The sequence below is a fragment of the Carettochelys insculpta genome, chromosome 17 (assembly GCF_033958435.1).
Source record: "Carettochelys insculpta isolate YL-2023 chromosome 17, ASM3395843v1, whole genome shotgun sequence".
Classification (NCBI taxonomy): Eukaryota; Metazoa; Chordata; order Testudines; family Carettochelyidae; genus Carettochelys; species Carettochelys insculpta.
In genome coordinates this window covers 725,914-738,313 of record NC_134153.1, presented here as the reverse complement: position 1 = coordinate 738,313, position 12,400 = coordinate 725,914, and the positions used below count along the sequence as shown (strand labels likewise).

The 12,400-nt window shown below is 58.3% G+C and overlaps 1 protein-coding gene across 1 annotated transcript in view; it reads right to left on the bottom strand.

The window, feature by feature from the left end:
• The window catches only part of CDH22 (cadherin 22), a 95,497-nt gene extending 83,303 nt beyond the window's left edge, over positions 1-12,194 (bottom strand). Inside the window, exons 1-2 of the mRNA XM_075012258.1 lie at positions 11,878-12,194; positions 11,088-11,214 (exon numbers count right to left, since the gene is read on the bottom strand). Of these exons, the coding sequence (XP_074868359.1) occupies positions 11,088-11,214; positions 11,878-12,077 (327 nt within the window). The 5' untranslated portion in view covers positions 12,078-12,194. The remainder of the gene's footprint in view (positions 1-11,087; positions 11,215-11,877) is intronic.
• Between the last annotated feature and the right edge of the window lie 206 nt (positions 12,195-12,400).

The following is a 12,400-nucleotide window of genomic DNA, read 5'->3' as shown; positions in this document are numbered from 1 at the left end:
AGACAGCAGTTCCCTTTGCCTGGCAGCCGCCCGGAGTCCAGACCAGGTGTCCGGAGATAATTTTATTGGTGGCATTAAACTGAGTTATAAGGTTTTTACAATGCAGCCACTTATGAGAAATCCATGGAGAGTAACAGGACAGGCAGAGTGCATCTTGGAGAAGAGCAGGATGGGCATTAACTGGAACAATCCATAATGGACAGGTCCCCAGAAGGGTTTTATCAGAACTATTCATTCACTCCCCACAATTCTGCTGAGAATCAGCAAAGCTGCCAAAAAAAGAGCTGTCCATTAACTGGCTAATGAAATATGAAAATGTTTATGGACTATTCAATCTTCCAAACTGCATTTCTATAATCCACCTTAAAGACATACAGTTCCACCAGCAATAATTATACAAGGACCTGCCTCTTTTTATGATGCCTTCCTTGTATTTATCTGCTTAGAGAATGCTCATATATTTATTTATTCATCTATTTATTTCAGGTGAGGGATGCCCACACACTGGACAAGTCAATGTGCTTTACAGCTATTCATGTATTATTACTATCTACAACAGATGCATGCACCTGCCCTGCCTTGCCCTGCTGGGAAACACACCCACCTGCCCAGCATTAACCAGGAAATGCACGCGCATGACTTGGAAATAATCTACCTGCCCAGCCAACATGCCGAAACACTGTGCTGGGGATCACTTCTGTGCCTAGCAATGCCTGCAAATACACCTGTTTTCTTAGCTACACCTGAGAAACAGCCACTCCTCTAGCCACGCCTGAGAAAGGTTCCCAGACCCGGCTTTGCTGCTAGGTGCCCTACCAGCCAGGGTCTGCTCCACTTCCCCTCTCAGGCCCTGAATGGCTCCACGGCACATTTGCTTGCCTCAGGATCATCTATCCTTGCAGCTGTACCGGGGAGTGGGGGCTGAGCAGCTCTCACAGGCTGGGGATGATCCCCGGCTGTCTGTCACCTAAGCTGGCAGGTAACATCTCTGTCCCCAGACAAAGAGCGGGGAGGAGCCCAGCTGGTTTGAATCAGAGGTGGGCAGTTAGTGTGGGGGAGGCTGGAGAGGACAAAGGAAGGCTGGGCAGAGCCAGGGGCTCCAGGCCTGGGAGATCTCCTCCCCCCAGCACGGATCAGACAGATACTTCTGGTTGCTGTGCTGACGAGTGTCACACGGCTTCTCTGTCACCTCATCAACCTTCCCTTCCACCTGCTGATCGAGAGTCACTTCTGGATGCCGAGCTTGGGGCCCCGACCCCCATTACAGGCAGCCAGTCCATCGACCCAGCACCCAGCTCTCACACTGAGAAGCTGCCCCCCAACACACCCCAACACCTCCAGCATTTAGAAAAGTGTCTAATACAGAAAAGTGTTCTCATGCATCGGGCGCGGGGGTGTGGTGCTCAGGGGCTTGCTTCATGAAAGGGCCCCCCCGACAGCACACAGCACCCATCTCCTGCCCTACTTCCCCCTGCCCCACCAGCAGGAGTCCCCCGCTCTCTAACAGGCACCATCCTCCCCAGCCTCCCTCGGACCGCCCAGCAGGAGGGCCAGGACCTCAGCCCTCTTCAGCCCCTGGCTCCATCTGCTGTTCCTCTGTCCCTCACCAGCCCCAGTGCACCAGCCCAGATGCCAGCTGGGAAACCCTTCTTGTTCTTCAGCTGTCTCCCCATCTCAGCGTCCCATCCCTCTGACTGCCTGGAGCCTGCCTAGCCCCAGGAGCACTGCACCCTCAGTCTAACGGGAGCACCTACTCTGCCTCGGGGCACTGAACCTGCTTCATTTACAGCAGCCAGCCACCCCGGGATATACCCTCCTTGTCTCGCAGGCACGGCAGCAGTAAGGCCATCGCCCAGCTGGCTTGCATAGGAGAGGACCCGGCCTGCTCTGCATTGTGTCCTTATGCCCCAAATACCATGGCAGGGTTGTGTCTGTTCCATGGCGTGTTGGGGCCACACAGGGAAATGTGCCTCTCTCTGCTCAGATCAGCTGGGACAAGACTCCTGGCTAATTATCGACCCGGGGATAACCCTGCCTGGTGAGCCCTTTACCCAGCAGACTGCCCAAGCTCACAGCACATTCCTGCTTACCACTGATCCCACCATGGTTGGAGCAGATGCCAGCAGCCCTGAAACCTGGAAAGCCAGGAAGGAAAAGGAGCCCATGCTCTGGGAGCTAGGAAGCTAAATCTGCATCGCTTGGCTAAACAAGAGCTCACTGCATGCCAGTGTCAGGGGGAGCCAGCAAGGAGGGCTGGAGGAGGAGCAGGGGGGCTGTGGTTGGGAAAGTGGGTCTGTATCTACATCCCAAACCAGGTGTGCAATCGCCAAGGTCGTCGGCACCAGCACGGGGGCGGGGAGGGGGGGCTGCCCGTGGTCAGCAGGACGTCACGTCAGTTCTGAGGCCTGCCTTGAAATGCTGACATGCAGGTTCTGAGAGCACAGAAATGCAGCATCTGATTTTTTGGGCTGTCTCTTGAGATGCCAGTCAGAAAACTCGGTGCCCAGCATGGAGCGGGTCTGAGCTGAACATCTGCACCAAGACGCTCTGCCCCCGCTGCAGCTGAATGCTGTGGCTGGCCCATGGCAGCGGTTAGGCCCAGGGCTAAATGCAGCATAGATGTTTGGAGCTCCGCTGGAGCCCAGCTCTGGGACCAATTAAACACCCTCATGGCCCAAATCCTGCAAGCCCCCGTCAGGAGACGGGCCTGCCCGGGTGCGTAAGCGCAGTGGAGAGGTGCTCATGCTGCATCTGGCGTCCGTTGAAATGTTGGATGGTTTGGGGATCTGCCCTGGTCGTGGGCGTGAGGGCAAATGGCATGAGCACGGAGGCAGGTCTGAGTCAGCATCTCCTGCTAGTGCTCTGACCAGCTCCTATGGCATTCCCAGCACTCTGCCCACCCTACTGAGCTGCGCACCCCACCCCGGCAGGCTGGTCCCCCACCCACAGATCTACCAAGGCACCACTGTCCCTGTCTTGGTGCTCTCGGTCCTGCCACTACCTCTGTTCTGCAGCTCGTTCCTGGTTTGCGGACCTGCCAGCACCGGACAAGCTCCAGGGGCACTCGGGAGAGTGGTGGCCCAGGGACAATCTCCTCCCCTGGAGTTGTGGCCAGTGCGCACCTGCCTGAACGTGCCCAAGGCCTCTCCTGGAGTGCATGACCAAGGACAAAGACGCCCTCCCCAGGCCCATTCGCCACGCCCTGCTCTGTAGATGGCTGCGGAGTGGCTGAGACACTGCAGACAGCCAGAGGGTGCACCCCGTCCGCAGGCAGGAGTGACTCTCACTCAGCAGGAGAACAGCGGGTTTATTGGCCAACAGGACACAGCGTCGTACAGAGGTGTCAGTGCAGCTGGCAGAGACAGACAGTCCCATCCATGCTGGGGAGAGGAGACCCCTTCCTGAGCCGGGGCCTTGTCCCCTCCTTTGTCTCTCTCCCATCCCAGACTCACTGCTTCCCAACTCCCAGTTCCCATTCAAACCCTCAGGCTCCACCTTCCCTTTTGCCTGCAGTCCACAGGTGTCACCTGGTCGCCAGGTTACGCTCAGCAGGAGCCCCAAACCCCCTGTGAGCCCCCCCACCCCCCACATCCCCGACTCCGTCACATCTCTCCCCACTTCCAGACCGAACTGAGCGGGGTCACTCAGCCAGCGATCTGGGGAAGTTCGGGGCCCTCCCCACATGATAGGGCATCGGCTGTACCCTCGGTGCTCCCCTCGATATGTACCACCTCCATGTCATAATCCTGCCGGGGGAGGCGCCACGTCAGGAGCTTGGGATTGGCCCCTTTCATGTGATGCAGCCATTCAAGTCCCGGTGGTTCCCTCGGGCTGGTTGGTCTCCTCTGGTACAGCCGCCACGTTCTCCAGTCGGGCAGGCACAGCCCATACAGCTGCTGCAGCACTAGCAGATCAAACAGTTCCTCTCTGGTGTGGGCCCTGCACCGTCTGCCCACCAGCCCACACAGCTGCTCCGGCAAATGTTTGGGATTCAGTTACAGTCCAGTAAAGGAAGGTACAAATGCTTTCCACCCTTGGCATTTAGCCAGACCACCAAAAAAATGGTTGTGTGCCTCAGTTTCCCCTTCCATACCACACAGTAGGTTTGGCCTGTTCCTCCTCATGTGAGAAGTTGCAAGACTAGTTACAGGGAACAGCAGTGACATGTCAGAATCACAAGCTCCTTCAACACACAATTCATGCTTCTACATCAATGTCAACACGTCACATGGCACTTTCCAAACTTTCAGCACAGTCACACCGCGAGATACGCCCATTCGGGCTACGAGAATTCAAGTTTACGAGCAGCTTGATCGAGGGCCACTACTTCGCCTTACGACCACCCCTTTGCATCTACTCAAGTCTGCGAGCGCCTCAGCGGGACGCGGACACCCTGCAGCTGGAGAAAGTCAGCCCATCCTGGCCCCACCCCTGCCACTCGCTCCCTGGGCTGCTAGGGGGCTGCCTCCACCCGCCCTGCACAGCTGTGCCTTGGGCACCGCTCGCCGCCTGGCGGAGGTTTCCCAGCACCCCCAGCCCAGCCTTTACCTGGGGCTGGTCTGGTGTCCGCCTCGGTGCTGCAGCAGCCAGCGGCTGCTCCCAGGCGCTCTTGGGAGATGTGACTGCTGGGCGCACAGTCCATCCTGGCTCCGCCCCTGCTGCTCGCTCCCCGGGCGGCTAGGGGGCTGCCGCCACCTGCTCTGCGCAGTGTGCCCACTGCCAGGCGAGCGTAAGTGGCTGTAAATCTTGGGACACAGGAACGCATAAAATTTTTTCCCATTGAAATTAATGTAATTACATTTTCGACTTACAAGAATTCACCCTAAGAGGAGTTTTTCAGGAACGAAGGACCCTCGTCAGGCGGGGGAAGGCTGCACATGGTGCAATTCTACAGCTCCTGGCAGCAGCACCCCTTGGTTACAGCAGTCAGCGTAAGTACCAGAACAAACCCATTGCAACTGTACATTCACATTGCTCTTTGGTAGACCACAACCTTTGTGTAACCTCCTTGGTAATCTGGCCTTCTGGAGCTAAATGGCTGAGGCCTTTCTTTGTACCATCAAGTTCTAATCTTCTCCCTTGCCCCATGAGGTGGAAATCTGACCTCTCTGGGTGTGCCCTGTCTTTGAGCAAGAGCTGGGCTATTGCTGACCCTCAGGAGGACCTCCTCCTCCAAGCCAGCCTGGAAATTTGCATACCAAACTGCTTTCTGAAATAAATTTGCATATCAAACTACTTTCTGTTAGTCTACAAGGTGCCACAGGACTTCTTGTTCTCGAAGACACAGATTAACACGGCTGCCTCTCTGATACTTGCTTTCTGTCCCAGGCACAGAATCCACATGAAGCAATCCCTGGTTACCCCTTACTGGCCCACCAGGCCCACAGCTCCTTTGTCCTTCCACCTCCAACTTCCGCCTCCCCATGGAATCAGAAGTGGAGTCCATCACAAGAATACAAGCGTTCCCAGCACCTGGGGATGGAGAATTGCTGGCACTCTCATGCAAGTGACCAGGCTCAGGACCACACTCCCAGTATGCTGGTCACACCCAGTCACTCGGTTATCACAGGGCTGCTCACACTCCCTTACAGCTTTCACTTTACTTGGACCAACTTCCAGTTCCTGAGAAACCTTTGCCCTGCCTGCTTTGGACCCTTGCAGAGCACAGCCAGTGGTTTCACACTCAGGCAGGTCCTGGCCATCAGGAGCTGAAACAAACTTCTCCACCAGCAAAGGGCTGCTCTGGCTCTTCCAGACAAGCACCTTTCCTGTTCACTCTCCTCCCCTCCTCCCATTTTCTGCAGTCCCCACAGATTGCTCAGGAAAAGTTTCAGGGAAATTCTCTTCCTCAAGAGCTCCCCCAAACAACAACTCACCCTTGTCTGGCTCCACAGGGGCACTGCTCCCTGGAGCCACAACCAACTCCTGGGTTTCACCTACACCCAGAATCATTTCTGGCCCATCAGGCGGATTCCCACATAATCCCCCTGCAGGCAGACAGTTAGTACCACCGGAAAGAAGGTTAGGATCCCTTTCCTCCCTTCCGCTAGCAGCTCCTTTATCTTCATCAGGCAGCGTAACTCCATTGCCAGTCTGCTCTTCCTGTGTCCTGGCTGGAGGATGACTCTGGTCAGACAGAGACCTCTCACCCCTCCCAGTAACACCTCAGCATCAGGCAAAGAACAAGCACCAGAATCATCTGGGATTCCCTGATGATACTAACTGGATGAGACCAAGTTATAGCATCATCCTCCCTGAGAGACACAGAGGCAGGCCCACTTCCCGGCTGGGCTTCAGCTGCACTCAGATCCAGCTCTGGGATCTTGGCCCCATCTCGAGCCCCCACAGGCTCAGACAAAGGAGTCACTTCCCCAGAAGCAGAAGCACCTTTCTTGCACCAAGGACCAGCGTCCTTATCCGGGACACCACTGCCCATCCCAGAGCCATTCCCTCTGTTCCAGCCCCCATGGCTGGATTCAGAGTCGCATTTGAAATGCTCTTTCCTGGTGATTCCTCCTCCAGCCACCCCAGGATGGGGGAGTCTTCCTCAGGCAATGGACTAGTTTCCTCGTTGGCACCTTTTTCAAATGCAGGCTCTGCTCTCTCCCCCGGCTGCTGCCGCTGCTGCTGTTCAACACAGACAGACAATTGGAGACACTCTCTCCTCTGTCCCAGACCCCCAGCGGGTCTCAGACACACGCCCCGAAGGTGAGGCAGCTTCTCTCACAGACAACTTGACATTCCCAGCGGACAAGCTGCTTTCCTGCCCAGACACACAGGCACCTTCCTCGGCCCAGGCCTGGAAAACTCTTCACAGCCCTGTCCTGGCCACTAGTAGATGCTGGGTTGGAATCGCTCCTTCCCTCCTTGAGCTGTGGCAGGCCACTCGGTTCATAGCTCCATGCGGTCTAGGGTTCCCTTCCCCGATCTGGGCTCACCTCTGCAGGAGTTTCCTTAACCATCAGCTCTGCCACTGCACATCCATGCTGCCTTGTCCAGCTCCTTTAATCTTGATTTGGTTTCCAGCCGCTGCCACTTCACAGCAGAGTTGCTGAGTGTGGTTGCAGACTCACAGGCCAATGCCCTCTGCACCCCACGACTCCTGGAAGAATCCCTTCAGTGTGCCAGGCTCCTTGCAGCTCACTCACTCCCCGGGGTTAGGCCGTAGGTCCCTCCGCCTTCTGGGACCAACTCCAACAGACTCCCAGAGAAACCCCTTCTTGGGTGTGACACCCGCTCTCAACGACCATGACCACACTGTCTGGGGATGAACTCCTTCCACATCAGCCTCCTCGGGGGTCACTCATTCCCGGGGGTTAGGTCCGAGCCCTCTCCGCCTTCTGGGACCAATTCCAATGGACTTCCAGGAGTAACCCCTCCTCGGCTGTGACGCCCTCTCAAGGACCATGACCGCTCTCTCTCGGGTTCAGCCACAGGCCCCTCTGCCTCAGGGAACTGCACCTCCCTGCCTGTCAGCACACCTGGGTCTTGCTGGCCCCACTTCTTCCTCTGCACCCCAGCCACTTACTGCTGGATGCTCCATCCTCGGGGTGCAGCAGATCCCACTGCTCACACCAGTGTGATGGGGTTCAGGGGTCCCCAAACTCTGCACCCCATCCGCAGGCAGGAGTGACTCTCACTTGGCAGGAGAACAGCAGGTTTATTAGCCGACAGGACACAGCGTCGCACAGAGGGGTCAATGCAGCCAGCAGAGACAGCCAGTCCCATCCATGCTGGGGAGAGGAGGCCCCGAGGGGTCCCCGGAGCCGGGGCCTTGCCCCCTCCTTTGTCTCTCTCTCTCTCTCCCACACTCCAGTTCCAATTCAGACCCCTCAGGCTCCACCTCCCCCTTTGTCTGCAGTACAGATATGTCACCTGGTCGCCAGGTTACCCTCAGCAGGAGCCCCACCCCCTCTGCGAGCCACCCACCCACACGCACGCGCACGCGCACACATATCCCCCCACTACATCACAGGTGCTGCGTCTGTCAGAGACAGCAGCTCTCCTACAGCAAGCACAGCCATGGGGGCAACCATTGTTTCCCTCCTGTGGCCACTTCTCCAGAGAGCCCACCAGCCTGGCTCCCACCTCAGCTGTGCCCCTGAAACCTGCCCCTTCCCAGTCCCCGCAGCGGTCGGCATCTTCTAGGAACACCAGGGAGATGCCGATGCCAAGCAAATGGAATCCAGGCATCCCCTGAACCTAGCAGCCCATACTCCACCTCTGCCCCAGATTGCACTCACCCCTTTCCTCTGGGGCATGCTCTTCCCCCAGGCCCCACCCCAGGGCTGCTTGGCTGTGAGCTCACATGGGCGATGCCAGGACAAGGGCCTCTTGGGGGAAACAGTCATCTGCTCTGTTTGTTCACAAGGGGAATTATTTCCCTGCTCTAAAAGACTAAACCAGGGATTTTACAAGGCCGCTGATTACTACTTACTAATTACAGCAAAGTTCAATGGAGGTGCATTTTCCTTATTAATGCAATTAAAACAAAAGCAGACACACAAACCAAAACTACTTTGGGATTAAATCCTAAAGAAAATCAAACAGAAACTGGCCACAGTGAGGCCTGCTCTGAGTTTGCTCCAGCTCATAAAACGAGTTCATCAATTTGCTTCGAATATTACCAACTTAATTAAATCTGCTTTTCCCTTTTAATCCCTTCTTCTATCTAAAACAGATCTGTCCACAGGCAGAAGTTTGTAACTAGTGCTGACCCCATAATTCTATGTCAAAACCCAAAGAAATCCTCATCCAACTGACAGCAGCCTCAGGGGAAATTACAGTTCAGAAAAAGGATTAGCAGGAGACTCCAGATTGCACAGAACTGCTCTGGCCCTCGGAAGACCTCATGCCAAGCCCTTTCCAGCAAGCAGCATGCTGGGAAGCTCCCAACCTGCCTGGCCCAGAGACAGGGTCTGCAGGGAGAGGGGCAGGATCTCTGCAGATGGGAGGCCGGACTATGGGGCAGTTAAAACACCAGGTGCAGGAAGCGATCCTAACTGGCTTCCTTCTCCCGTGGCAGGGATGTGGGCTGCAGGAGCAGGTCCTGGCCACTCCAGTCCAGCCAGGACAGCAGCTGTCGAGGCACGTGATATATCCAGGGGTTTGGTCTTGGTGGCCTGGCTGCCAGGAGACATGCAAAGGGACTGTAACATTGGCCAGGTTAGGTTCCTGGGTTCCTTTGGGAAATGGGCTGGTGCTAGGCCACGCCTGGAATTGACAAGACCTGATACTTCAAGCTGCTCCCCAGGGGAGCTGCCAGTGACCCGAAAATGCATCCAGTCTCTTCCTGGAGGCGCTGAGCTTCCTGAGCATCTGCAAAAGGGGCACAGAGGTGGCACCGCCGGACTCACAGCCTTGAAGCACACATGCCCCAAGCCCAGCCGAGACATTAGAACCAGCTTCCAGCACACTGGCCTGCGCCTGCCCCAGCCCCAGCCTCAGCCCCAGCCCACACAGGGTACCCTGCCCCCAACCCACCAAACAAGTCACGGGGCAGGCCCGGGGCCAGCACACTCTCAATCACAGAGTGCCAGCCTGCGGGGAGGACCTGCAGGCAGCAGCTAGAGTTACCTCTCCATGAGCTTTCACACCACACTCCTCACAGAGGGCTGGAGTGTCTCGGTGGTACCAGCTTCACCAGCTAGCAGAGAGGGAAATGCAAAGGGAGGGAGGAGCTACCAATGGCATGAACTGAGTTACCTCAGATGTTACCAGACTGTCACCCTCCATCCCTGGGCCCTTGGACATTACTGGACTGTCACCCGCATCCAGGCCCTCGGATCTTACCAGACTGTCGCCTCTCCCAGGCCCTCGGATCTTACCAGACTGTCGCCTCTCCCAGGCCCTCGGATCTTACCAGACTGCCCCCTTCCCCCAGGCCCTCGGACATTAGCGGTCTGTCATCCCCCACCCTCCATCCTTGGGTCCTTGGATGTTACCGGACTGTCACCCCCCTCTGGGCCCTCGGATCTCACCAGACTGTCGCCTCCCCCAGGCTCTCGGACGTTACCGGACTGTCCCCTTCCCCCCAGGCCCTCACACATTAGTGGTCTGTCATCCCCTGGGCCACTGGAGGTTACCAGACCATCACCCCTAGACAACAGCCACTTGCAGGGACAGGGCCTGGCTCTGGGGAGCCTACGCTCTCAGCCCAGCTATTGCCTGGTGCCCGGACTCCCCACCCCAACCCCAGGGGATAACACTCCCACAGGAAGGCATGCTGCAACCCCCTCCGTGTCCCAGGAGCGTCTGAGACTTGGACCCCTGCCCAGGCACTGGCCCACCCCCCATGTGCTAGCCAGGGCCTAGGCAGGAGCCAGACCCCAGCCTTGCCCTAAGAAATCCCCAGCCCCCCGGTAGAGTCATTGCAAGCAGAGGCACATTAAGTGCTTTCCAGGCAAATCTTTTATGCCAACTGGAGTCACGCAGGGACACATTTATTCTGGAGTAAGCGGGTAACGAACTGGGCAGAGGGGCTGTGGAGGCCTGACAGGGCTGTTTGCTGAGCCAGCCTCAGTCTGCAGGAACCAAGAACCAGAGAACAGCGAGCAGAGTTCTCCGGGCAGGAGATCCGCTGCAGGCACAGAGGAATCGGGGAAGCGCTTGGGAGGGGCACTGCCCCTATGCACACGCCAACATTTTACGTGGCCGCTACTCTGTGGGGAGGGGTGCAAGGCCTGTGGCTGAGACAGGAACTGGGACATCCAGGCTGGAGGGATGCTGCAGCCCCTTCAGTCCCAGCTACCAGCTCTCCCCCTTGCACTCCCAGCAAGGAGGCCCTGGACAGAACGGCCACTGGCTCTCTGGCAGCCCCTGCCCCAGGCACACACCCAGTGGAGCTTCTCCACCTGGGCCGAGTCCCAGGGCCAAGCTGTGCATCCCTGTTCCCCCAGCACATCTAGGAGCCCAGCTGGGGGAGGGTATTTGGGACAGCCCAGCACCCACCCCACACAGCATGCAGCCCTGAGACTCGCTTCTCCATGGGCACCCAGGCACTGCCCACCACTGCCAGGACACTGCCAACTCCTCCCCCCGTCGGGCAACAGGCTGGGCCCTGCAGAGACATACCAAGGTCACGTTACCTTCCCCACGTACAGCGGCTCTGTGCCTGTGTACTCCTCAACCACGAAGAACTGGTTCCACACCCAGCCACGCTTCACACGCCCACCTGCCAGCCGCGGGTTGTCCCCTGGCTGCTCCAGGCTCGGCCTCCCAGCTTCCGTGTGCACGGCCAGGGCTCCCGGCCGCTCCAGGCCCAGCCTCCCAGCTTCCGTGTGCATGGCCAGGGTCCCCAGCTGCTCCAGACCCGGCCTCCCAGCTTCCGTGTGCATGGCCAGGGTGCCCAGCTGCTCCAGACCCGGCCTCCCAGCTTCCGTGTGCACGGCCAGGGCTCCCGGCTGCTCCAGGCCCAGCCTCCCAGCTTCCGTGTGCACAGCCAGGGCTCCCGGTTGCTCCAGGCTCGGCCTCCCAGCTTCCGTGTGCACGGCCAGGGCCCCCGGCTGCTCCAGACCCAGCCTCTCAGCTTCCGTGTATATGGCGAGGGCCCCTGGCTGCTCCAGGCTCGGCCTCCCAGCTTCCGTGTGCACGGCCAGGGCTCCCGGTTGCTCCAGGCTCGGCCTCCCAGCTTCCGTGTGCACGGCCAGGGTCCCCAGCTGCTCCAGACCCGGCCTCCCAGCTTCTGTGTGCACAGCCAGGGCTCCCGGTTGCTCCAGGCTCGGCCTCCCAGCTTCCGTGTGCACGGCCAGGGTCCCCAGCTGCTCCAGACCCGGCCTCCCAGCTTCCGTGTGCACGGCCAGGGCCCCCGGCTGCTCCAGACCCGGCCTCCCAGCTTCCGTGTATACGGCCAGGGCCCCCGGCTGCTCCAGGCCTGGCCTCCCAGCTTCCGTGTATATGGCCAGGGCCCCCGGGTGCTCCAGGCCCTGCTGCCCAGCCTCCATGTGCAGGGCCAAGGCCCCCGGCTGCTTCAGGGTGCAGAGAAGTAGAAGCGTGGTCCACAAGAACCCTGGAAACGCCATTGTTGCCATACCCTGGGAGGCTGCATGGACAGTGGCTTGCAGACAGGAGGCTGACATCCTTTGGGGAGCAGAAAGGAACCAGGCGTCACCCCACAGCTGTGGGGCTCACCAGTCCGGATGTAGCAGCTTCCCCATCTCTGCCGAGAGCTTGTTCCAGGCCGCCAAGTACCTCAGGGTGCCTGTGGGCTCACAATTATGTCTTCCCAGGCCCCAGCCATTCTGCCAAGAGCCACAAATGACCGCAGCCCTGGGCTCCTGGCATGGGGCTGAGCAAGGCAGGAGCAGTCAGGCTTCCTGGGCAAAGGAGGCTGGAGCCTATGAGCCCTTGGAGACACCACGTGGCCAGCAGACTAGTGCTTTTTCACTGGGACTCGCACACC